The 26,080-nt window shown below is 36.0% G+C and overlaps 4 protein-coding genes across 4 annotated transcripts; 2 read left to right on the top strand and 2 right to left on the bottom strand.

The window, feature by feature from the left end:
• The first annotated feature begins 288 nt into the window (after positions 1 to 288).
• On the top strand, positions 289 to 3,116 carry LOC137729192 (protein OSB1, mitochondrial-like). Its single transcript, XM_068468047.1, has 5 exons — positions 289 to 694; positions 1,368 to 1,506; positions 1,593 to 1,677; positions 1,760 to 1,869; positions 2,718 to 3,116. Exons 1-5 carry the CDS (start codon positions 345 to 347, stop codon positions 2,904 to 2,906), a joined length of 873 nt encoding a protein of 290 aa, XP_068324148.1. The 5' UTR covers positions 289 to 344; the 3' UTR covers positions 2,907 to 3,116.
• Positions 3,117 to 3,261: 145 nt separating this feature from the next.
• On the bottom strand, positions 3,262 to 4,372 carry LOC137729193 (auxin-induced protein 22D-like). The gene is made up of 3 exons (XM_068468049.1): positions 4,041 to 4,372; positions 3,677 to 3,934; positions 3,262 to 3,566 (listed from the first exon to the last, which is right to left on the bottom strand). The coding sequence occupies exons 1-3, from the start codon at positions 4,226 to 4,228 to the stop codon at positions 3,491 to 3,493; spliced, it is 522 nt and encodes a 173-aa protein (XP_068324150.1). The 5' UTR covers positions 4,229 to 4,372; the 3' UTR covers positions 3,262 to 3,490.
• Positions 4,373 to 14,335: 9,963 nt separating this feature from the next.
• Positions 14,336 to 17,793, top strand: LOC137729341 (auxin-induced protein AUX28-like). Its single transcript, XM_068468267.1, has 5 exons — positions 14,336 to 14,799; positions 16,012 to 16,253; positions 16,497 to 16,632; positions 17,245 to 17,306; positions 17,410 to 17,793. Exons 1-5 carry the CDS (start codon positions 14,504 to 14,506, stop codon positions 17,445 to 17,447), a joined length of 774 nt encoding a protein of 257 aa, XP_068324368.1. The 5' UTR covers positions 14,336 to 14,503; the 3' UTR covers positions 17,448 to 17,793.
• A 2,617-nt stretch (positions 17,794 to 20,410) lies between these two features.
• On the bottom strand, positions 20,411 to 24,291 carry LOC137730213 (F-box/LRR-repeat protein 17). Its single transcript, XM_068469281.1, has 11 exons — positions 23,617 to 24,291; positions 23,192 to 23,293; positions 22,819 to 22,963; positions 22,519 to 22,703; positions 22,284 to 22,388; positions 21,693 to 21,790; positions 21,395 to 21,606; positions 21,242 to 21,308; positions 21,040 to 21,125; positions 20,818 to 20,916; positions 20,411 to 20,714 (listed from the first exon to the last, which is right to left on the bottom strand). The coding sequence occupies exons 1-11, from the start codon at positions 24,249 to 24,251 to the stop codon at positions 20,649 to 20,651; spliced, it is 1,800 nt and encodes a 599-aa protein (XP_068325382.1). The 5' UTR covers positions 24,252 to 24,291; the 3' UTR covers positions 20,411 to 20,648.
• Between the last annotated feature and the right edge of the window lie 1,789 nt (positions 24,292 to 26,080).

Here is a 26,080-nt window from a genome sequence, read left to right as displayed (position 1 = left end):
ATCCCTGTTCGTGGCGCGTTCAAAAATCTCTCATGATATTGGTATGATAAACTGAAACTCGTTAACATGTAGAATCAATGATTCATTCTAATGGGGAAGGGCTAAAATGCACTTCAGCAGACGACCAATAATATAAGGTTATACGATTGTATCATGGACACTAAGCCCATGACATTTCCATTTTTAGTTTGGGCCCAGTCCAAGAGGAGTTTGAGTTCATGCGGCCCAAAACCTTCCGATAATCCTTTGAAAAGTTTAGATGAAACGTAGTCCAAGTCTTAGTAGCATTATCCGGCAACGGCGGAGTTTGGCGCCTTTCCTCCCCCAAGAAACCACCGAGAGCAATGGCGTTGGAGCGAGCAATTCCGGCAGCAACAAGCGCAACCTTCCTCGCAAACCCCCAAGTTCCCACCTTTTTCCCATCCACCAACCACTTGGCCTTCGCACGGCGCCGTTTCAATCTCAAATGCTCGATGGAGTACAGTAGAGACCAGTACAACGGCAACGGGAGCAGCATTCAGGTGCCGATAGCGTACTCTAGACCGGCGGAGGTTCAGTGGAAGAAGGAGCTGTGCAATACGGTGCACCTCATCGGCGTCGTCGGTCTTCCCGTCGAAATTAAGCACCTCCCCTCCGGAAAGGTCCTCGCTTGGACCCGCCTCGCCGTTAAGAAGTCCGCCACCGACACCTCTTGGTAATAATTCTAAAATTTATCCATTTTTCGGGTTTATTCATATTTTACAGTTGATGGTATCCTTTCAAGATTTTAAATTTTGATGATTGATGCTTAGTTGTTTCACTTTGATGCTTTCAATTAGTGTGGTTTTGCTCTGATTTAATCATATTTTTTGTTAGAGACAATGGAAACGTTAAATAGTTATTTCGCATCACAAAGTTCTTCGCAAACTATGCACAAATAGAACTGGTTACAAAGTTTTAAACAAACACAAAACTTGGTAGACACTAAACAGACAATGAATCGTATATAAACCCCAGTTTTGGGGTGCCGTTATTGTTTGTAAAGTTTTTAACCGTTTCTAATTGCGCATATTTTTTGTTAGAGACAATGTGAAACGTTAAATAGTTGTTTTGCATCACAAAGTTCTTCGCAAAATATGCACAAATAGAATTGGTTACAAAGTTTTAAACAAAAACAAAACTTGGTAGACACTAAACAGACAATGAATCGTATATAAACCCTAGTTTTGGGGGCCGTTATTGTTTGTAAAGTTTTTAACCGTTTCTAATTGCGCGTATTTTCGAAGATTTTCAGGTAATCCAACTTTAGTAAAATTGTAAATGCTACTGTGGGTATAAGGACCGTAGGAGACATTTAAATATGAAAATTGGGTTTCTTCTTCTTTCAGGATTAATCTGACATTTTGGGATGAGCTAGCACATGTTGCTTTTCAGCATGTAGAGAAAGGCCAACAAATATATGTAACGGGCCGTCTGATATCAGATTCTGTGGAAACCGATGAAGGGAAGCAGCAGACCTACTATAAGGTTTTTTGGCTTCTCGTCTTTCTAGTTGTGGTGAAGTCTTCTGTTTGTTTGTTTAGAAAATGAATTTGTCCCTAAATCTCATGCAGGTAGTTGTTCAGCAACTGAATTTTGTTGAAAAGGGCTTTTCATCGCCGGCTTTGAAAGATCACGACTCTGATTCATTTACAGCAGGCAAGTCGTACCTTCAGTAACGTGAGTTTTGATTAGAGCAGGGATATCATTCGTTCTTATTACTGTTAATCTTTTCTTCCAGGTAGAAATCTTGGCAACAATGCTACAAAGAACATAACGGAAACCACACAAGAATTATGGCAAGCCTTCTTTGCTAATCCAGTTGAATGGTGGGATAATAGGAAGACCAAGGTACTTTATTCAATCACTATATAGGTCTGACAAGATGCATTCTTTCATTCTTGAGCGTAGGTGTGCATCCTATGCAAGGCCGGCCCTGATAAGTAGTTCCAATTGACAGTAGTTAAAAAAATACTTTCATATGTTTACTTATACATGTAAACAACGGTGATTCCCTTCGTTGTTTGTCTCTATGGGCTTTCCTTTTGTTTGGTTAATAAAAATGAACTTCAATAGGGATAAAGGAGCCAAAGAACGAACATTACAAAAGCTTGGAAACATAAAAAGTGATTCCTCTTATGCATATGTAGGCCCTAGAAAATAGCCTTGATTTGAGGTCCTATATAAACGATTTTGGTAGATATATGATTATAGAGTATCTGAATTTTTGGGGGCCCTAAACAGGTGCAAGAACCGGTTGCAGCTGTCCAGGGCCGGCCCTGATCCTCTGTGCATGCACAAATGCAAAAACGCTGCTGGTGCTGCAATGATGAGAAGAAACTGTGTTTTTTTATTTGGCCCTACATTAAATGCATGAAGATTTTTCCCCACCTAAAATATCAAACCAAATTTTGAAATTACAGTGCCTAAAAACTAGCATTATACTACAAAATAGAAAGAAAACTATAGTGGATGAGATGTGATGATATGTTATACACTGTCTCTAGACATGTCGAGAATCAATGTTGAAATAGAAATGGTTGAATGGAATTTTAAGATTTGTTATTCATGCTTGGTGAATGCCATATGTGCACCTGTAAAATTGTCATTTCATGTCATCTGCTGTTTGTTCAGATTTCCGATAAGAATATGTGAACAAACTCACGCATGTTTATTCGGTTTTGTTTTATGATTTTCAGAGGAACCCAAAATATCCCGATTTTAAGCATAAAGATACTGGAGAAGCCTTGTGGATTGAAGGCCGGAACAATCCGCCGTGGGTGAAGTCCCAACTTGCTATTCTGGATACAAGAATGGGGACCCTTAATGACCAAGATCATAACATGCATACAAATATATTTGCCGGTGATAGTTTTTCGCCTTTCTAAGTGATTGCGGTGCTAGCTGTAGGAAACCAGAGTTCAAGGACTAATTTGTGTATAGTCTATCAATTTTTGGTGGAGATACTGAACAATTCGGCTTTGTTTCTATAGTTTGTATCCTAGGTTTGCAATTTATATGATATGCTGGTGATTTGTTTGCTCTTCATCCTTCTGGAACTTGGCAATAACATTACAATTTCGATTTTTGGCATCGGACATCATACGAGTTTAATTACAGGAACACCAGAAAGCATCGATCTAACGATAACGATGGAAGAACGGTACAGTAGAGCTCAAACAATTAATGAAAATTGCCATTAACGAAAAGTCTGAAAAGTGGAGCTCAAACAATTATATATATATATATATATATATATATAATATTAGGACAAATGGAACATTTCACCCTCTCTGTACATTTTGGATCTCAGCTAAGTTTCTTGTTCCAGTACCTTAATTGTTCTTTAAGCAAACATCGAAAAAATGAAAATGTATTCTCTGAGCTACATGTATCTATGTATTTTCCTGTAGTTTTAAGGAGTTTTAAGTGTCTCCTTAATGTATATATTCATCCGTCTTACTGCATGCCTTCAGAAACAAGTACTCAATCCTCTGGCTTCAGATCCCTTCATGATTCTCAGCCTTTTGCAGGAAGAAACAAACATACTGCAACCAAAACAAAGGAAGAGTCATTAGATGCGAGTTTTTTCAGAGATCGAACGGATTATCTGAATACCGATAAGAAATAGAGATTTAATCGAAAAGAGTGAACTTACTTCCATGGCACATCTCCAACAAGCATACAGTCACCGTCTTTGTCTTCATAAGTCGGAGCAAAATCGGATCCATTAATATTGGCTAGGTTGAACATCTTCTCTAAGGCCTTGATGAGTTCCGGGTAGCTATTGTAAACCTTGAGATCAATCTTCCTCAGATAAGGAGCTCCGTCGACACTTACTTTCACGTACGCCTCTCGCAGTTGCAAACTGTTTTTCCTGTAAGATCTGATTGGAGGCCACCCTACTACCTGTGTTCTGCACACATTTATTCAATCATAAATTAGCAACATAACCAGTTAACTAAACCTTCATAATCATTTATTAACATAAAACTCGTAGTCCATATATGAACATTGCTTACTTGGTGGGAGGGGCATCTATGAGATTAGAACTTGTACTGCACTCCTCAGCCGCTGAATCCGGCGAAGCCCTCTTGTTATTCTTGGCTATAGGAGGAGACGTTGCTGCTTTTTTGTTCTCATGCTCTTCAGAGCTTCCAGGCAACCCTAATCTTAGCTCAGTTGCCTTGAAATTTAGCTGGTCTTCCATCTTAATCACTTTGCTAAATAAACCCTAATGCTTTTGCAGATTGCAGACTGATTTGCAGAAGGATAATAGATAAACAGAAAGGTGTGTTTAGGGTTTGTTGTGAGAGATTTTGAACGTTTCAGTCAGGTGGAGTTGAAGTATGATTTGTTTTCCTTGAGGTGGAAGATGTGATGGCACTCAACTTTTATAGGATGTGTTGTGTGAATATTGTGAGACAGATAATATAAAATCTTAGGTGATTTTTATCCTTTCATGGTGCATGGCAGCATGAGATTCACTCATTATTTGATAAATGGTAATATCACATGCTTGTCCCCCACGCGTTAGTTCAGTGACCAACCACCACAGGTGGACAATTGGACATACCGGAATTTCAAAGCGGGACCTACGCGCTCTGCCGTCGATTACTTGATTTGTAATATTGCTATACAAACCACTTTCGTAAATAACATTCCAGACCACATCTCTAAAAAAAGTGAAATTTGAAGAACAGATTTTGCTCTCTTTCCACTCTTCTTTTTATTTCAGTTATTGGATTGAATAAATAAATTAAAAGAGTTGAAAAATATAAACAAGAGAATAAGTGATGAAGAAGAAAACGTGAGTGAATACTACTCAGTTTGTTCATGAGTTGTTTTTAAAACTAATATTTGATAAACTTGTTTATACGTAAATATTTGACTATAAATTGTTAATGCATTTGAAACCTAACACATGTCTGCTATAAGTTTCTCCCTTCGAGTAAACGACCTAAACATATCTCCTCATTTTATTATAATTTCGATATGCAAAATCATTTCTTTTCTTGATTGGTTGTGGGTGGTGTGATTGAGTTCTTGATTTAGGTTAGACAAGTGAAGATATGGATGCTACTCACATGAGGAACACCGTGCAGTTTGGTGCCCGATTTAAGGGGACAAGGGAGGGACAACCATTGCCGATGCTATTGAAGACCGTGGACCAATAATGGACGGCTGTGATCGGCAGTTAGGGTAGGCTTTGGAACTGTTCATACAGCGCCCTTGGATCAGAAGGATGGAGCGGAAGAAAACAGCCCATGTGACTACCATACGGTCCCACGTGGCTGTTGTGCATTGGGTAGGCATGGCCATGTGGGCTGAGATAAGTGGGACCGGAGATTTAATTGGCTGTGTTACATGACATGTGGGATTCCATGTGGTATGGTCAGCTTACCTTTCCCGTTCACTCTTTGCCTTACCCCCTAAACACAGGTGTTACATTACGTGTTATTATATAAATAGTGAAATTTTTTTATATTTTAATTTATTAATATTTTAACATAAGTATCTCATCATTTGTATAATGAAATATGGTGTAACACCCAGCGTTCTAAGCACAATGAAAAATTTCTCCTAATCCAACGTATTTCTAATGGTTGATTGTCATAAACCAATACATCAATATAATACAATATTAGGGGGTGTACTCAATTGAGGTTTTGAAAGGTTTTAAAAGAGTTATAAGTCCGTGAAGTTTGATGGAGTTCTAGTGGAGTTTCATAGACTTCATGTGAATTCATTTAAAATTTTAGGGAGAGAGACCTGATTTCCTAAAACTTATAATGCACGATAAAATTATTCTAAAGCCATCAAAATCCTTAATTTTTCAAAATACTTTTAAATCAATTCCTAATTGAATACACATAGAGTTTTATGGACAACTTTAAAATTTTGATTGAATATATCCAATTTCTTTGCAGTTTTACGAACTTCTTTAGAATTTTGATTCAATACCCATGGACTTCCATGGATTTATTTAAAATCTTTGACTGAATACTTAAATTTGTAAACTCTTTTAAAATATTTTAAACTCCTAATCGAATACAACGGTGTAAACACATCATTGTTTTTTAATTCACAATATAATACATTACAAACACATGGTTAACTTTTCTAACGAAATATATATCAATTTTTTATTGGATCGATTTGTTAAGTAATCTAATCTAAGATGAAGGAAATTTGAGCTCAAATAAAGAAGTTATAACACTTTAAACAATATAGCTATGTTTTCTTTGCTTGACACAAAAAATTTAGCTCTGTTCAAGTCCACAAACAAAAGTATATTTTATCCTTACACTATAATAACATCTCTATACCTTTAGGAAATAAATGAGATGTGATGCCAATATGCATGGGTGTGAATTTTGAACACTTCTCTAATCATCCAATTTGAGCCTTTTTAAGAAGACGAAAATAGAATATAAGATGATGAAAATGACCACATTCGTGCATATAAATATTCGCACAGTTCCAAGAACTAGACCTAATTCATGATTCTAATTAATTTTATGACAAACATGTATTAGAAAGTAGAACTTTGTCTTGTATCTGAAGCAACAAATTTTACATGGATATTTGATTTGCGAAGTTGTTTAATTTTAACTTCATCATCTTTTTCCCATACCTAGCTACTTCCCAATGTTGAATCTATTGGATATATCAGTGTTTTTAGGGGTTGCACAATGACTGATATATAGATGTATAGAGGGGTAATATTAGGGAGACTAAATTAAATGACATGAAAGTTGATGATTCGATTATTACTTAAATGTTGATTAACATGTTTATTTTTTATTAGTGACACATCATTTAGTTTGCAAATTTAGTCTACCTAACATTGATCTAAAAAAAGAGTTAGGATTTTGGGATTCACGCTTTTGACACACATTTTGAAATTCATTTTTAGGGCCTATTTTGTAATGTATTTCAACAATACAAACAGTCTATATTTTAGTACATCATTCATAGATCATCATTGCAAACAATTAGCAAATCCAAAACCACTAAAATATTTCTTTGTGGTGAAGAAAATGAATGAATAAGATTCTACAAATAAACACTAAACTTAATCCATCAATCATATTGTAACATCCCACATCGCCAAGGGGAGTGGATCATGTAAGACTTATATGTATATTTTTATCTCTACCTAGCACGAGGCCTTTTGGGAGCTCACTGGCTTCTGGTTCCATTGGAACTCCGAAGTTAAGCAAGAAAGGGGCCAGAGCATTCCCAGGATGGGTGACCCACTGGGAAGTTCTGCTCACATGAGTTCCCAAAAACAAAACCGTAAGGGCGTGGCCGGGGCCCAAAGCGGACAATATCATGCTACAATGGAGTTGAGCCCGGGATGTGGTGGGGGCCCGGGACGGGATGTGACAATTTGGTATCAGAGCCAATCCCTAGCCGGAAGTGTACCGACGAGGACGTCAAGCCCCTAAGGGGGGTGAATTGTAACATCCCACATTGCCCAGGGGAGTGGATCATGTAAGCCTTATATGTATATTTTCATCTCTACCTAACACGAGGCATTTTGGGAGCCCACTGGCTTCGGGTTCCATTGGAACTCCGAAGTTAAGCGAGTTCGCGCGGGAGTAATCCTAGGATGGGTGACCCACCAGGAAGTTCTGGTGTGAGTTTCCAAAAAAAACAAGAGGGTGTGGTAGGGGCGCAAAGCGGACAATATCGTGGTACGGTAGAGACATGGCCTGGGATGTGGTGGGGGCCCGGGCCGGGATGTGACACATATGGTTTCGGATTTGGGAATTTTTGGTAAATATGATCTTGAGATAAGAAATAAAAGAAAGATGGTTAGTTGTTGAAATACATTACGAAGTGGGCCTCACAAAAATGTGTGTCAAAAACAAATGTCCCGTATCCAATATATATATACAGACATACATATACATATACATATACTACTATACAGACCCTTTATGCAAAACGATTCCCACTTTTTCAAAAAATGGGGATTAGGTGTGGGGCCTACTTCACATCGAACGATCCGAACTGTCTATTTTGTAAGTCTCGTTTCATAGATCATCCTTACAAAAATTCAATTCAATTTGAAACCATTTGCCTATTTAATTATCAAGATAAATTTTCATTATTTCTTATATAACAAAGTATTCGTTAATTTCTTTGAACTCAATTAGATGACTTAAACATTTCTGATTTAGCTAATACTTTGCAAGGATGATCTATGAGGTGCAACTTGAAAAATAGATGGTTCGGATCGTTAAAGTTTGATGTGGTGTGGACTCCACAACTAATCCCCATTTTAAAAAAATTAAAAAAAAAGGAATCCCTTCCCTTGAGGGTTTCCTACTACTATAATTACCATTCCACCAACAGGTTTTACATATTCGAGTTTTTCTCCATCAATTTTTGGCTAAAGACCATGCATGCTTTATCAAGGATTCACAAAATAAGCAATTTAAAAAAATAAATAAATAGGAGAAGAAGAAGTTGAAGAACGGCCACCGACACGACCTAGCTAGCTGGTTCGAAGCAACTTCTGGAGTCGGACAGCCAAATTCTGAGTTTTCGACAGGGATATGTACATGCACACATCAAGGAAGAACTCAGAACTGAAAAGCATGCAAAAAGGAGGAGCAAATGACAAAGAAAAGTGTCACGATTAAGCCATTCAATGTTGAAGTCTCTTTTGTGTCAACCAGCTAGCTAGGGTTAGCTAAATTTAGTACGGTAAGATATATACAACGAGTTAGTAGTTCAAATATTTAAAAGCATTTGTTTTCACACTCGGAGTCTTGAATCAGTTCCCGCTCGACAAGGACTGCAGACAAGATGAGTTGATGATCGGGTCTACCACCTTCAATCTTTATCATCTTCCTAAATAGATTGGGCCAGGGACTCTCAGGGCATTGATTTCTTCGCGTCTGCCTCTGCCTCTGCCCCTGCCTTCGCTACATCACTCTTATCATGTCCATGCATTTTGGCCATCGTAATTAATGATGGATGAGATAGGGCAAATTGGAAGACCAATGTACGGACACACGTGTGACATGATAAGATTGATCGATGTCGGGATCATGTGGGCCTTAATCCACACGTGGGTGTAATGCAATGCAAAAGTTTGAAGTTTTTGGAGTATTTGGAGTTTTAGGGTTTTGAAGAAGCTAAGAAGGCCCATTACCAGAAGAGCTTGTCCCTTTTTTCGAAGGAAGAGCGTCCCAGTTTTTGAAGGAAGAGTGGTCCTAAATATGTATACTGGTTCTTGCCCATCATGCATGCCGCCATAACATGCCATGCATACCCATATTTCATGTCGCGTCTCTTCGTGAAGCTTTTCACACTCATACATTGTACGTACAGACTGTGTGTGTGTGTGTGTGTATCATCATCATCACTCAATTATGAACTATATACTGGCAACAGTTGCCCAGTCTTGGGTCATGTGGATGTCAGTTGGTGATGTTTCGTAAGACTACTTACTTGTATCAGCGGCTAACGGTTATTCATAAATGTAAGAACAACTTTATGTAATATCACAAATTATATATACATACCTATTCCATTAGGTAGGTTTAGCAAGGATCGACTATGAGCAAGAAGAATAACTTACAAGAAACTAGTTAGTGAAGAAAGTTGTGGTTTCACCATAAAACCAATTGGCAATATCGGGAGTAGCTTAACCTCCTGTAAGCCCTTGCAAAGTTTCTCCTTTCACCTATGTGGCACTCTTTTACATTCACAACCTCACAATTAGTACATTGCTTTCGTGATGTTCAGTGCCGATCATATAATGTTATGTGGAGAGGAGTTAACACTTATCATTTCATAGTTGACATGAAACAACAGTATACCCGTGCCATATAAATCTTTATTCAAAGCAAGGGAAAGAAGTGAGACCACCCCCGACCTGCATCAGGAAGGCACCAACTAGTTACACAACGTTAATGCCAATGGAGGCATAATGCAATGCGTTCACACTGTAGCTTGTATTTTACTTTAGATATGAATTGTGGCACCTTATAACTAAATATTTCTATAATACAAAAGGGTCTAGTTACAATGCATGTAAGCATATATATGTTGCCAAATGAACAAGCTAGTACCACAGAAATATTCATGTCATGTTAAATCATTGATTTGATAATCTTTTATATAGAGTTATATTAAGAAACAGAAAACTGCTAATCGGTGGATCTATCATATATGTGCCATATAGTATATAGCATATATATGTTGCATGCATGAGCTACAGCAAGCAGAAGCTGCTATATATATATATATATATATATATATATATATATATATATATATATTAAGGGAATAAAAAGATTCCATACATAGAGAATTGGAGAACAAAATATTGTTGGTTACATTGTGTTTGACTGACCGGCCCCTTCTTTGCTTCAAACCCTAATCCCGAACGATTTGACTTTAATCTCTTTTTAACATGCATGATTCTTACAGAACACCGTCCAATGAATAATTAATCTAGTTGTGGTGAAAGGAGGAAGGGAATAAACTAGCGTTACCTATATATATATATATATATATATATATATATGTGTGTGTGTGTGTATGTGTGTGTGTGTGTATATATATATATATATATATGTATATGATTTTAATCATTAAATAATTATTGTTTACGTGCCAACAAAAATTAAAATTATTAACAAGAGAATGTGATGATCGAATTACAATGATTACTGCTCATGATCAAGCACTTTGGCAGATGGGTGTTGCATTATAACTTTTCTTGTTAATTATATGGTACATTGGCATATGATGCCATGATACAACCATATATAAATCAAAGTCTCAAAATTTTTATACAAGAAAGATATATCTCATGAATTATATTATTTATGACTTTATTATTATTTACATATGATGAGTCGTTTCTCTTTTATTATAAATTGCAGTTTGATACGTATGCAGAATTAATTTATTAAAATAACTAAAAAGAAAAGTCATGAATGTATGTGAGGGTTCGACAAGTTCGCTAGTGAACGACAGTGTGCTAGCCTGCTCCATTTTCTCCCCTTATATATGATAAAGTAACTTAAAGTATTGCTTTGTAGAGAATATACAAATGATATTGATACGTATATGTCAAACTATAATTTATCTCAACGAAAAATTATTCATTAAATGTAAAGAGCGGAATATTTTTTTTGTTATATGATATCGTATATGTAACACTATCTTGACTGGATATCAGAAGATCTATCTGACCTCTAAGCATCTTGCTTGATGAGTCTGTGAGCAAGAGTTGAAAATTATGAAGGTTCTTCTCTTCCACTTTTTTGGTACATCGAGTCAATTGGTCAACGGGTCAGTTTTGGTCATGACATTATAATTTATAGAGTGAAATAAAAAAAAATAAAAATAAAAGGGAAGAATAAGAAGAATAATCAAATGAAGAAGGAAATGTGAAGGTGGATCAGTGGGATGCCCTGCAGCGCCGCACATGGGATCGGGTTTGACGCTTAGGGTGACAGACCCAACAACTTCACATGCTCCCTTCCGTGGGCCCAAATCCAAAATCAATTGTACGACCCACCCAATGGCAATGAATCTCACTCGCTGCATGCCTAATGGGTCCCACTTCTTTCTCAACACATCCAACCACCCAACTAAAAACAAGAGTTTTTAAATGTTTTAGTCAAAATGCAATTGATTCATCATTTGTATCTAAAATTGAATCAATCTTTTCGTAATTTAGATTCATTTAATGTAATTATCTTATTGTTTGTAAAAAATTATTTATCTATTTTGTACAAACAAAATTCACACTCTCATATAACCCTAGAGTAGAATCGCAACTTAGATAGAATCAGTGTTCCATCACATGTAGAGTGGAACTTACACTAGGTGTTGTATGCTTGGACAAAGATGACATGTTGGCAGTGAACATATCTCATGTAAGTCATTATTCTCTAGATAATTTAGTTCGAACAATATGCAGTTATAAAGTGTATCAATTTTGTATAGCTCTTTTTTTCTTTTTTCTTTTTTTTTTTTCTTAAAAGAGTATCAACAGGTGATTTCGTCACGACAGCCCACCCTTCCGGAAGCCAAGAAGATAGCTAATTTTTATCTATTAGTGTCTCTACAAAACATTGGTTAATTACGAGCTACAAATCATTTAGAAGACCAAACGATTACCAACTCCCCATATTAATGGGGTTAGCCTATATATGGTGTCCCGGTTATGATGTCCGTGCAGCTAAATTGGTATGGAAGTATTGCATCATTGCGAGAAATGGTTCTTAATTTATTTGTGCACTTGCAGGGGTCACTCATCACACATTTTTACAAACAGATTAGGAGAATGCTAACGTCAGTTACAATACACGCGTGATTGGTTCTTGATTATTGATGTTCGATTGTTTGTGTGTATGTAAACGACTCGCTGTAACAAGCTTGTAGAGGAATTATGATTTGACAAGCCATTTGTGCAACAAAAATGAAATTGAATTCGTGGCCACCAAAGGGTGCATATATATAGCATCAGACAGATGATGAACACCACACGTACTGTGAGCATGTCCTAACAACGACGAACAGTTGAGAGTGCCTGTCATATTATTGCACCACCTTCTGCTTTTTTCTTCCAACAATTTCTTTTGGTGAAGCGATAAAAGGGTACAACCCAACATTTACTTTTTGCATGTTTCACTAACATTGTATGGTGGATGTATATAAAACACCAAAGCATGGTGGTACATATATACACATTATGGCGAAGTGATGTTTTTACACACTTTTTTCTTTGTACACAATGACCGTAAAATTGCATAAATCAAAATATAATCAACATGCAAACGTAAACAAAGTCGGAAATCATTTCCATTTGAAGTTTTAACCGCTTCACTAGTAATATTTTTTAATATTCTTAAGACGCACATACTGATTGTCAACTTTAAGGGTTTTGAGCAATAAATTAAGCATGAATGAGTAGATGTCTACTTCTAAATAATTCTTCACATTAAGTTTGATAAGTCCTTCTAGCCAGAATTTTAGAATAATTTCATTGATTGATTGTTCCAATAAGGGACCGCGAAAGAAGGATATTAATTAATTTTAGGATTACAAATTAGAGGTTATAACATATATCCCTTGTTAGCCATCAACATAGAGATCAAGTTGTCACTTATCAATTCTTATGAATTTGGTGATGTTTAAACGATTGCCAGCCATATGTATGTAACGAGTCTAATAACACAAAAAGAAATTAAAACCAACCGACCGTATAGCTAAGATAAATGCACATCTTGCTAGATATAAAGAAAGGAACACCTTCCAGCATTTCCGGCATATATATCTTATAAATATCATGGTTGAAGAGGAAAAAAGATTGAAAGAAGAAAGAGTTAGAAGTCAAGAATGAAGATGATCAGTAAAGTAATTAGAGCAAACTAACATATGCATGGACGATCTAATAGTAAAGAATAATTGTGAGACGATCTATAAATTGAAGTGTACTAATTAAGTTGAACTTTGATAGGTACAAGTGTAAGATTTACTTGACCAAAACATGCATGTGTGGAATCTAATAAGAGAACAAGTAGTGAATTTTCTTTACTTAAAAACTTATAAAGAGAGTACAATTTTCTCAAACGAAAATTGTTAAAATGAAATTGAAAAAGGATAAAGCGAGTCCTCAAAATTTGGGCAAGAAGGGCGTTTGGGATTAGAGAATTTGTCGTCTGTGTACTTTCTTCCCCAGAGTTGGCCCTAAAAAGTGGGAATAAAGAACCCTAGCTAGTTAGTAATACACATAGCTAGCTGGCTGGCTGGCTCTTCCCCTCTCCCAACAAAGTGAAAAAGAAGATCAATTGGTAAGTGGGTTAATTTCTTGAGCTCTGAAACTTATTGATCCAATGCTTGCACTTGCAGTGGTCCTGTATATCTAAATAATTTATAACCAAAATCTTGACTTATCAGCCCCTTTTACGTAGCTCATTGCTTATGCCTCATATCATCACCAGCTTTCTCTCACTAAGTTAGTAACTTTATGTCTCGTTAAACACAATTACGTTGTATAATTAGTCTATTAAGTGAATATTGAATAACTAGTAATATAGTAACAATGTACATATCGCTGTTCACAGTGAAGATTCCACGATCCACCATCCACCCACACAACGATTGTAGGATAGATAACATCAACAGTGGTGCCGTCACGTAGCCCAGCAGGGTTGTAAAAGCCAGCTCATGCAGTATGCCACGTGTCAAGAACCCATTTCCGGGTATACAGTGCACCCATTCGCATATTAATACCGACGCCAGCCCAAGCAGTCCCCTCCTTCTTAATCCTTCCCCACACTATTATTTTTTCCAAAAAGATCAAACATCAAACATCAACGCAAAGAAACACCAAAAGCCAAGCTAGCTAGCAATATTACAGAAAGAAAGAAAGAAAGAGTTTAGAGAGAGAGAGAGAGAGAGAGAGAGAGAGAGAGAGAGTGAGAGAGAAGTTAATCATCAGATGGGGTTCGACGAGACAGAGCTGAGGCTAGGGTTGCCGGGTGGTGGTGGCGGCGGCGTCCGTGATGGAGATCAGGTGATCGTGATGAGGAAGAGAGGGTTTTCTGAAACTGAGAGTGATATTAGTACTGATACTAGTACTTGTGTGGATTTGAAGCTTAATCTTTCTAGTAATTCTAAGGAGGCAAATAGTACTGGTGGGAAAGATGGCAGTGCTGAAAAGTCCAAGACCAACAAGGAGAAGAACAACAACCTTGATTTTCCGGCTTCCGATCCAGCAAAGCCTCCTGCTGCCAAGTAAGTTGATAATGATGATAATCACGATCTGATAATTAATGATAATAATGAACATGTGTGTGCTTCCTGTTTTTGCCCTTCAATAATTGATATGATGGCCCTGATTAATAATATATAACTGATGCCATCTAATGTATGTAGTCATTCTCCTGAGTCCTGACTCAGGACTTTTTTAGCTAGCCATGTATATCTCTAGTCAATTTAATTGGTTATTACAAGAATTAATCCAATTAATTTTTGCTCCATTCATCTCATTGATACTTTTGAAATATTAAGATTTTCTTCTCTGGGAGTTCTTCTAGTTTTGGATACATGCATGGCTGTTTCCTTTCCTCCGGGATTTTTTTTCATCATAAAAATGAAAGAAAGAATGAATAAAAACTGAGATTGATCAATTTGATTACTTAATTCATATGTATTGTGTGTAAACAAATTACTTAATAACTGGACTTAAATTTGTTGACTCTATTGGATGACTTGGCTTCCAGATCTTCCTCTTTTAAGGAGAATATATAATTTGAAATGAAATTAAGAAATTATATATTGCAAAAATTAGTTGTTATATATAGAACTTATAGCTAGTTAATTAGTAGCACTAAATTCTGAATATGTATATATATTTTTTTTTCTTTGATTCAACCGATGCTGGAGAGAAGAGAATTGAACATAAATAGAATTTTATAAAATTTATTACGTACTCTTAGTAACTTGAGCTTACAAATAATCATGTTAAATATAATCGGTTTAACGAAAATAGAAAAGTAATTAGCTATAAACTTGTTGATTGATGGTTTCATTCTCGGATAGGTAGTTTTCCATTTTGTGTTGTTTTGTCTTGCTTAGCAGGCTGTGTTGTATCGCTTTAGCGAGTTGTTTGTGGGCTCATCCTTGTGATGGTTTTTTTTGGTCTCGTTCTTGTGATGACTTTTGTCACCCCGGTGCAAGGTTTGTTACGTTTACCTTCTTTATGGCAGATCTTTACTCGTGGCTAATGGTTCTTGTTGTTGCGTTGTGGTTGCCTAGTAGAGGTTTTCCTTGTATGCCAATTTGTGAAGATTTATCTCCAGATCAAGATGTTTGATCGCTGGAGAAATGTACCCATCTGGCTCCTCTTTGTAATGCTTGGTTGTATTTGTTTGTTATAATCAATGAAATTCTCTATCATTTCTGTCCAAAGAAAAAAAACAATCTAATGTTACTATTAACTAATAGGGCACAAGTTGTGGGTTGGCCACCGGTGCGATCTTTTCGAAAGAACATATTCACGGCGGTGCAAAAGAGCACGAATGACGGAGAAAGTGAGCAGATGAACAAGGGCGGCAATAACAATGCAGTTTTGGTGAAGGTTAGCATGGATGGTGCACCATACCTTCGCAAGGTCGACTTGAAGATGTACAAGAGTTACCCTGAGCTCTCTGATGCCCTAGCCAAAATGTTCAGCTCCTTCACCATTGGTAACTACTTTATTTATATTTTGAAAAATGATTTACGCATACTTTGTTAACTTTTGTCTCTAAATTTTTTTGAATTTGATGAATTTAACTGTTAAAAATAAATAAGAGTACGTAGATAGAAAAAAGGGTGTGCGGAATCACCTCTCTCTTATATTTTTGGAACAAGTTAATGCATTATTTGTCTGTTAAATTTTCAATTATTATGATACTGGAGTAATGTTATAAAATTTTCAATCATTGAAGGAAATTGTGGATCCCAAGGAATGAAGGACTTCATGAATGAGAGCAAGCTGATGGATGTTCTCAACGGTTCTGATTACATTCCAACATATGAAGACAAGGATGGTGATTGGATGCTGGTTGGCGATGTGCCATGGGAGTAAGAGCATCTCTAATCATACTTTTTATTTTTTCGGTTAATTTTTTACTAAAAAGACTAAAAAGTTATTTAGCTCTCTGATAAAAAAAATTATTTCAATCATACTCTCTAATTTATGGAGTGATAATGATTGTAGACCAATAGGAATAAAGTTTTATTTAAAATATTAGTAACTACTGTTAGGATCTTCTTTCTCGCTCTCTAAATTTAGAAGATTCTACGAGAATTCCTATTGTAGGAGGTGGATAGAAAGTGTGTTTGGAGCTCATTAATTCCAACCCTAGCTAAGATAGTTCAAGAAGTCTTTTGATAAGTATTTTAGTTTTAGTTACAATTTTAAAACGTGAAAAGTTATGTAGTAATTGTTATCATTTTATTTTCTTGAAAACTCGAAAATCAGAAAAATATTTTTATAAATTTTTGAAATTTGGCTCCATTTTAAAATCAGTTGTCATTCTTCTGAAAATTGTAATTGGTTATCAAACAAGTTTTCAGCTTTCTAAAAATTAAAAATTAGAAACAAAAACAAAACAAAATGTTTATCAAGAACCCCCTAAACATTCAACTTCAAGTTTATTTATTTTAGTTAAACATGTTCAATTGTGCAAGCAGAATGTTTGTTGAATCATGCAAGAGATTGCGCATAATGAAGAGCAAGGAGGCTGTTGGACTAGGTTAGTATCTATCTTCGATCATTAATCAACCACCATTCATCACGATTATCACTTTCTTTAATCTACTAGCTTACTAAAACATGTTGAAATATGAATATTTCAGCACCAAGGGCCATGGAGAAATGCAAGAACAGAAGCTGAAGTACTAGTAACGAATGATCATCACAGCCTGCTCCTTTGATCTCGTCGCGGTCACGGAAAATCAAATCGAAAACCACCGGAAACGCGCAGATGGATTGAGCAGGTTGTTCGAATGATTGGATACGTTTGTTTGTAATATTAATGTTATGGTTTGATCATTATATGTGTAATTATATAAAGTGAGATACTTAAAATTTGAGTTTTTATCATGGACAGAACCATTTAAACTCGATCGAACGATCTGTCTTAAGTACGCTCAAGGACGGCTTGGTGTTTGCTTGTTTAGTATTAATAATTGGCTTGCTTAAGCATAATAATGTAATGCATCAATTAATTATGTGGTTAATTTGTTGTATTTAATGATTTGTGTGTTTTTATTTTAATTCAATAAACTTTCTATTTTTAGTAAATATTCTTCTTAATGTACGTTAAGTTGGTTAAAACATCGAGTCCTTGGAGTCATAAAAAAGTGGGAGTGAAGAATATATTAATTGGGAATGCTTCGAGGACGTGGTTGATAGAGGGAACATGAGCATGTGCATGTTAATTATGGAGGCATTAATATATGCAGGACCATTCTTTTTTTCTTTTCTATATTTATTGTCTTAGACCTACTCCAATATCTTGAAGTAAAACTCAAATTTTAGATTCTAAACTTACTCTAATTTGCTTTAATCCTTAGGACAAATATGAGTTTTAACCCAAAACTCATTTATAGGGTAAATTTAGCCCAGAATTCCCCTTGGGTTAGTGGGGCTGACCCACCATATATGTGCATTCTTTTTAGTTTTATATTTATAAATTCATTGAATCCAAAAGCTAAGATCTTATATGATCAAATCCAACAGTAAAAAAAAAGCTCTAACGGCCCAAATTTAAATCCAAAAGCTAAAATAATTTTAAAAAATTATTTTGTGTGTTTCATATTCTTTTATAGTGTTCCACGGGTTTCATAATGACGCTTTAGTAATTTTTCAATATTTATCGGAATCTAAAAATTTTTAGGTTAAAATGTTCATAAAAAATTAAATTAGGATAGTCTACATAATATTTTTCTTTTAAAGTTACTTTAGGAAAAAATTATCTTAAATTCATTTTTTAATAATCTCGGGCTAAAAATTTAACCCATAAGGATTAGAGAAGAAAAACTGTTTATGGGTTAAAAATTTTAGGTTTTAACCAAGGATTGGAGATGGTCTTAGACTTTGGAAATGAATTGTTATTTCTAATCTGATTTAATGTTTACAATACTTTCTCATGTTATAGGAAAATAAGTAACAGTTAAATGAAACTAAACAACACAATGTGTGGCCACTTAGTATTGCGGTATAGTGGTATTAATATTCATTTATAAGTAAGTTTGATTATTGTCAAAAGGGAATTTGAACCTACTTATTCTGGCTACCCCATTGTGAGGCTTAATCCACTATATCATCCCTTAGTGTAAATTTATCATAAATCTTGTATCCACGCAAAGTGCATACTCATTGGGGGAATCCAAATCATAAGGAGGAAATAGGAGGTGTTTTAACAGCCTTGAATGATGAATCCTAATGTTTCTAGTGGGATATGTTCTTCGCATTCCAAAAGTAAACTTCTTACCCTCATGAGTGAATATGGAGTGTGAAAGCAAATTTTGGAGTGCATAAATTACTTCCCAGTTCATATCTTCCAAGGAAAATGAAGATGGGCCTTGAATTTGCATACATGTGATGCAATACAGATGGAAAGAAAGCGTCTGTTTACACAAATTAATATATTATTGGGCCTTGGTTTGGCCTAATATGATAATTTTAAGGAAAAAGAACTTATGCGGCTATGCCTTTAATTTATTATAAATAAACAGTGCATGCCCACGATTATTTTTGACTTGTCAAAGATACCAAATCTCAGTCTTTCATCTTGATTGCAAAGAGCACTAAATGCAAAGCACTTTGGTGTTTTGGAGAGAAGGTGATCATGGATTTAGGCAAAATCACCGTCTTAGTTACGCTAATCTACATTTATCACCCCATATATTTTGGATTACTTTCTTATTAGTGCATTATTTTCTGGAAAGTAATACTAGGTCGTCTTCAAATGAAAACATAGGAAGCAATGAAGGAAGAAGTAAAAGATCTATAAATACAAGTGAATAACTCAAAGTACAGGACACCCAGATCATTCAACAAAATAGATTACATGATTTCAAACCAAAAGTTCCTGCCTTTTACTCGTTTCATTCATTTTGCCTTATCAAAAGACTACTTGAAACCAAGATCTTAGAACTTTAGAAAACCATCATTTAGACCCTAAAACCAATTAGAATTTGCTCAGCTACCATCTCTTTTGTGTAGTATCGATTTACCAACCTTAAGACAATTAGTCTCTTTGGTTGTAACCTTTACAAGGAAGCATCTTTAACCCAATCCGATAAGAGCTTTATTGATCATTCTCAATTCATATATATATGTGTGTGTGTGTGTGTGTGTATACTTTGTTTTGTGATATTCAGCAATATTAATATCAATTTTAGTTACATACTTACTGTTTTTATCACTTCTTGTATTTACTTTATGTTGTGAATGACTAAAGTGGTGCGCTAGAATATAATCAATGTACATTTAACCACATCTCAGTAGTTTCTAGTCCAACATAAAAAAAACAATTAAAATCCCTAGCAAACAAGGCATTAAAAAGAATCAAACTTGAGCAAAAAATTGGCACAATCCTTTATAAAAGAAATTTAGTTACTTGTGGCGCAAGTATTCAATATACATACAATCTATTCTAAACAAGGTTCTAAAAAGCTAAAATCTAAAATACATGCTTATTGTTAGAAAAGTAACCCTCCACAACATATTGTTTTTGCTATAGAAATAATGCTGGTTCATGTAACAAACAACATCAAAACATGTTTATTGTTAGAAAAGTAGAATTAAGATACAACCTAAAAATAGAACATAAATGTAATAAAACAACCCTTTATTTAATTGAGGTTTATGAAATCCAATGTCTCCAATTTGGAAATGGACTAATTAGTTCTGAAGCTAAAAGCTAAAAACAAATTTAGTTTTCTTGAAAGAAAAGGCAAATAATAACTCTACAAGGCAACAGCCCCCAACCCTTCCCTATTGTGATTAAGGATAATAAAACATAATGTTGACAGGGTAATAGTACAGAGAGCCTTGTGAAACCAACATGGGCATCCAACGAGGTTGCTCACAACACAAGCACACTGCACTGCCGCCTCTCGATCTTTCTTCGCTTCTTATCATCCTCAGATGGCTGCACCGAAAACAAACAAAAACAAAAAGAATATGTTTACAGAAACGTATAGGCATGATTCTGAACTATCATAGAATGAGAAACTGGAGAGTTTAGGCATTACCTGTTCAGCACTGAGAAAATGAGGCACCCCAACCCTCTTCGAGCCATCAGCTAGGCGCTTACATGGTAATTGGTTATCCGCGGCAGCATTGTTATCAACCTACAATCCAATACATCAAAATGCTAGATCAGATCGCTTTCTTTACGCGGGTTTCATTTGACATTAGAACTTACAAAACCAATCAAAGGGTGTATGCCAAATAGAGAGGGAACTTATGATTACCTGGCTCTGAATGGCCCCAATCAACAATTCTTGACAACCTGATGCATGCACATTTTCTAAATTGGGGCACTGAAGCACCAATCTCTCTGCATAAATACAAATAACAATCACTAAACTATACGAAGAAATTCACCAAAATTTTCACCATATAAAGAATTGATAGAAACCTTAGCTAAAGTGTGGAGGAGAGCAAATGGGATACCTGGGTACAAATTTTTGCAATAATTCAAGTTCAGATCGTTGAGTTCTCGGCAGTTTAAATATAGAGCCTGCATTAGATTGAAAATTAAGAACCAGAAAAGAAACTCTACGAGAACAAAATTAAGTATCAACTTGTCTCGGTTCAGGAACTCACATCTAAGCCAGAACAACCCCACAAGCTCAGTTTTTTCAACCGGGCATGTTTGATAATCAGCTTCTGGTAACTGTTGTGTACTTTGTCATTGGATGCTTGAGGGAGTTCACGGACATTGGTTTCAGCAGAGGGAGAATTAGGATCGCATATGGTCATGCCACAGTCCAGGAGTTCAAGCAGAGGCAGTTGCGCAGTAGCAAATTGAATGAAACCTGAATAGTACATGCAATAGTTTGTCAACTAAAGCTTATGTGAAACTAATCAATTACTAGTTTTAGTCCATGGTCTAGGTGATTACTTGAACTGATGTTGGGGCAAAGAGCAACGAGTAGTCTCGATAGAGTATCAGGGAACACATTGCAAATAATTCCAATGCCACTATCACTGATGCTAGATCTGTAATCAAAGTGGAGAGCCAAACGTTACATCTCAAAGAATGAATGGATAGAGAAGCAAACATTTTCAACCATACATATCCAACTATGCTCGTGAAACAAATTTGTTTTCTGCTTTCATTAGAAAGCCTGCAGTTGAAAGTTTAGAGTCAGCAAAAATGTTTATTCAAGGTAAAAATTTTAGGCAACAATAAAAGTCATTGCATCTCATGGTTCATTGTAACAATTTGAAAGATCATTGCAACTCATCTGACTTTTAATTACTTATATGTTAACAGTTCTGGTGGAAAGGTTTAAAACATGAGTCATTCCATAAAGGGATGGAATTCCCGTTTATTCTAAACAGAATCACAACCTTCCTGGACCTAGGATAATCAATTTCGAGGATCTGTTTTGCAAAGCAATAAATCACAATAATCAAACATGGAAGATATCAGACAATCAAAGGTTAACTACAAAGACTATTGCAATTGAACCATAGGACTGAAACATACCCGCTCAGATCAAGTAATTCTAAGTTCTGGTAACTCGAAGCAATGGCAGCAACAGATGCATCGGTGATTTCAGACCCAAGGACAAGAGAAAGCATTCTCAACCCCCTGGATGACATGGTCAAACAATCTTCATGAGACTAATTGCGCATTGATCAAAGAGAGTTCTTTCACTAAACATCATTGCAGCAGCCTATCATATGATAAGATTAGCCTCAAAACAGATTCAGTGGCAAACCTTAGCTTTGCCGCTGTAAGGGCGAGCACAACAGTGTTGGAAAGCCGGATTGATGCAATGTGTATATTTTGTAACCTTGCGCAATTCCTTGCCAGCACATCAGCCATGTTAACAAGATCAGTATTATCATTTTCTTCGTGAGAAAAGTCTACAGATATCTCTTTTAGATTGGGACAATTGAAAACCTGTGAAAAGGGAATGTGAATGAGTAAAAGAGAAGTCTTTTAACAATAAATCGAAAACAAAAAATGGAAATCGGCAACTACACGATAGACAAAGAGTAAAGAGAAAAATAATCACCATCTTAGAGAGGGAGTAAAGACCCGAAAGCCAAATTGTAGAAAGACTTGATGAACAGAGAGAAAATCCACCTAAGTTAGAACAACCTTCCATCTTAAGGCTTTTCAGGAATCGTCTATCAACAACGAAACGACCCAGTTCATCCCTGTAGTTTTAAAAATCATGGAAGGGATTGAATTAATCAGCCAACACAAGCACTGTTTTATCAAATGCACACCGCACAACAAAGAGTAGCAAACAGAAAATAGCCAACAATATCAATCTAAATGCCCAATAAAACAGCAGCTCAATAGTTTATTGTTTAAGACAACAGATAAACGATTAAACCTGCGAAGAACGGAACATAGGAGCTAAAAAAGAAGAGGAAGCATACCCGGTGATCCGATTGATAGCGCTTCCGCTAGTATTTATCTCCAAGAACTCAAGATTTGGGCATGAAAATGTAATCCACGCCAGCAATGTTGCATCGACATCACTGCAACAGAAAATTTATCAAATCAATTACCAAAACGCAATGCATTATTTAGAATACAAGAATTTACAATGTAGCTCGCTGATTTCGCAAACAATGCTGCATCAGATCAAATCCTTTTAGATCAAATCAATTCAGTATAATTCTACCAATTGCATTCCATCGAAACCCCATTTCGTTTTAGCCCTTAATTTTTTTTCTTTTATTTCAGTTTTAGTCCATATCGAGTTCATTTTTTGGGTTTAGATTGTTTAATCTTCAAAGCTCAGCGCTGTAAGCAGATCTGTTAGGTGAAACCTTAGATCTGAAACATAGAGCACTAATACCTTTCCATTCTAAGAGATAGGTTCACAAGGCCCGGGCATTTCTGCAATACCGATCCAACAAAACCGACCTGAGCCCTCGTCGGAACCCTAATCCTAAGCATCTCCGCCGCCTTCCACAACCTCCTCGTCGTCTCCCTCCACCCCTTGCACACCATCGCCGCCGACAACAGTCCCGGCGGCGGCAACCTCTTCAAAATCTCCCAAAGACAGCTCGCCGGCAGACCGCCCAAACCCGTAGCCAAATCTATATCGTCCCCGGAGTCTCCGAACTCGTCAAGGTCCGGAGATTCAACACCGCCCCCTCCAGAACTATCCACATCGTCATCGAACGATAGCGCTCGGCGGAGGTGGGAGTAGGGCTGACGTGGCGGCGGAGGGGGTCGGATGTCCGAGAGAGAAGGGGAGGGCGCCTCATCGACGAAAGAGTCATCGGCGGTGGAGTTGGCGGGGAGGTGGCACTTGTGGCCCTTCTTCGGCTGGCCGCATCGGCCGCAGGTGTAACTGCCGCGCCTTTTTCCGCGCTTGGACTCGGATCCGGCGGAGGGGACGACGACATGGGACCCGAACGGAGTGGTGGGATCCGAGGCGGCGGAGAAATGGGGTTGGTTTGAGTAATGGTGGTGGCGATGCTGCATGGTTTTGGATTTTGGAGATTTGAGATGTGTAGAGAGAGAAAGTGGGAGAGAGAGGAGGTAGGGAGAGAGAGAGTGAGAGTGAGGTGAGAAATATAGAGAGAGGAAGAAGGCGCGTGAGGGGGTCGGAAAGGCGCGGGAGATAAAAGTGGGATTTCGCGCGCCGGTTTTGAAACATTAAAATAATGCGAAGGAGCGGAGGGAGGACCTGTCTCAACCTGACGTAAAGGTTTCAAATAACGAAAATGGCGCTGGCGGTGGGTGGAAAATGCGGCTATTGCTGGAAAAAAATTTCTTCATGTGTTTTTTTATGGTAAATTATATTTTACAACCGGCAAATAGTATATTTATATTATATATTTATATCATTTTTTTAACATATCTAAGTCTCATTTTTATTAAAAATATAATACGAATAAATAGTAAAAATAGTATTTTTATAACAATCTCAATTTTCAACCGCATAACAATTTCAAATCTCTTTTAAACTAATGTACTAAAATGTAATTTACGTTTTTTTTAATTGGAAGAATGTTATTCATAACAACGTAAATACAAAATCCTAACGTGATATGCTTCCCGAAAACAATATCACGAGGCATAAAAAAAATAAGAAATACACTGTTATGTTTAATCTTATAACTAGAACACAAATCCTTCCAAAATATTGATGCTTAATAAATGGCGCTTCAAGAATCAGATTTTCCAGCATTTAATTTTGGGAATTATTTTTCTTTTTATTGCAAGCATGATTTTGGACAATCGTATTTTTATACAACTAATATGTGTCACAGTTATGTTTATTTGGAAATTTGTAACAAATGAATAAGAAATCTAACGGCAAAGTTAAATCTAACGGCAATCAATGGATCCGTAAATGTCACATTCACTTTAGGAGGCAAGCAAAATGCACTCAAAATTAAAATTGACTAGATTTTGTATGATAGATAATTTTCCATATGACCCTAAATTTGGAATTTTGTTCCTAAAGTTGAATTATTTATATTTCATGATAACACACAAGTGTTATTCAATCGTATTGTTTAAAAAATAACGGTGAAAAGTTTTGGTTGTTTTATAGTGTTTTGATAAGTATGACTAGAAACACATATCTTTTGTATAACTGAGAAGAGCATTGAAAACGAAAACATTTTCTTTTTGTTACAAAAAAGGGGAAGTATTTTCAAAGTATACAAACATATGCAGGTAGCACACGTCTTATACATGATCTTATGAACTAAATTGTCAAGATTTCATGTTGCTAGTCAAACCATATATTTTTATTAATTTGAGTTGCACATCTACAACTCTACGAGTAATGTATCGAAAAGGTAACTCAACTCAACTCAAATAGATCTCAACTACGAACCTTCAATCTACGATCTTGTGTTGTGCGTTGTTCAATAGAGAAATAAGGTAATTAAGTGTGCGGCTTCATTACATGAACAACGCACAACACAAGATCGTAGGTTGATAGATTTGAGTTTAAGTTCAAGGAATTGAAATACAATAAATTTTCATACAATGTAATGTACAAAATATTTAAGTTAATTTTTAGGATAATGTTAGGAAAACCAAATTTTTTAATTAAAATTTGTAAACTAAATGATGTGGATAAGATGATTGGATTATTACTCAGGTGTTGGTTAACGTGCTTATTTCTATTGATGACACATCATTTGATTTAAAAGTTTAGTTTTCCTAGCATTATCCTAATTTTTGTTCATTAATCGTTTTTAATTCGTTCGATCAGACAAAAAGGGACAACCTGTGGCAAGTCATGGTTATCCACCACTTCCAGGTCCAGAGGCTATGAGAAATTTCACCATGTA

Source organism: Pyrus communis, chromosome 3 (genome assembly GCF_963583255.1).
Source record: "Pyrus communis chromosome 3, drPyrComm1.1, whole genome shotgun sequence".
Taxonomy (NCBI): Eukaryota; Viridiplantae; Streptophyta; class Magnoliopsida; order Rosales; family Rosaceae; genus Pyrus; species Pyrus communis.
The sequence above is the reverse complement of the archived record's forward strand: the minus strand, read 5'-3'. Positions and strand labels throughout refer to the sequence as shown.

Bases quoted from the DNA above. Each gene is read 5' to 3' on its own strand.
- LOC137729192 (XM_068468047.1), top strand. From the start codon at position 345: ATGGCGTTGGAGCGAGCAATTCCGGCAGCAACAAGCGCAACCTTCCTC. The intron at 695-1,367 runs GTAATAATTCTA...TTCTTCTTTCAG, and splicing joins TCCGCCACCGACACCTCTTG to GATTAATCTGACATTTTGGG. The intron at 1,678-1,759 runs GCAAGTCGTACC...CTTTTCTTCCAG, and splicing joins CTCTGATTCATTTACAGCAG to GTAGAAATCTTGGCAACAAT.
- LOC137729193 (XM_068468049.1), bottom strand. From the start codon at position 4,228: ATGGAAGACCAGCTAAATTTCAAGGCAACTGAGCTAAGATTAGGGTTG. The intron at 3,935-4,040 runs GTAAGCAATGTT...AAATGTGTGCAG, and splicing joins ATAGATGCCCCTCCCACCAA to AACACAGGTAGTAGGGTGGC. The intron at 3,567-3,676 runs GTAAGTTCACTC...TTTTGGTTGCAG, and splicing joins GTTGGAGATGTGCCATGGAA to TATGTTTGTTTCTTCCTGCA.
- LOC137730213 (XM_068469281.1), bottom strand. From the start codon at position 24,251: ATGCAGCATCGCCACCACCATTACTCAAACCAACCCCATTTCTCCGCC. The intron at 22,704-22,818 runs GTGATTATTTTT...CCCTTTTCACAG, and splicing joins TTTACTCCCTCTCTAAGATG to GTTTTCAATTGTCCCAATCT. The intron at 21,309-21,394 runs GTGAGTTCCTGA...AATCTAATGCAG, and splicing joins GGGGTTGTTCTGGCTTAGAT to GCTCTATATTTAAACTGCCG.
- LOC137729341 (XM_068468267.1), top strand. From the start codon at position 14,504: ATGGGGTTCGACGAGACAGAGCTGAGGCTAGGGTTGCCGGGTGGTGGT. The intron at 16,254-16,496 runs GTAACTACTTTA...CAATCATTGAAG, and splicing joins GTTCAGCTCCTTCACCATTG to GAAATTGTGGATCCCAAGGA. The intron at 17,307-17,409 runs GTTAGTATCTAT...TGAATATTTCAG, and splicing joins CAAGGAGGCTGTTGGACTAG to CACCAAGGGCCATGGAGAAA.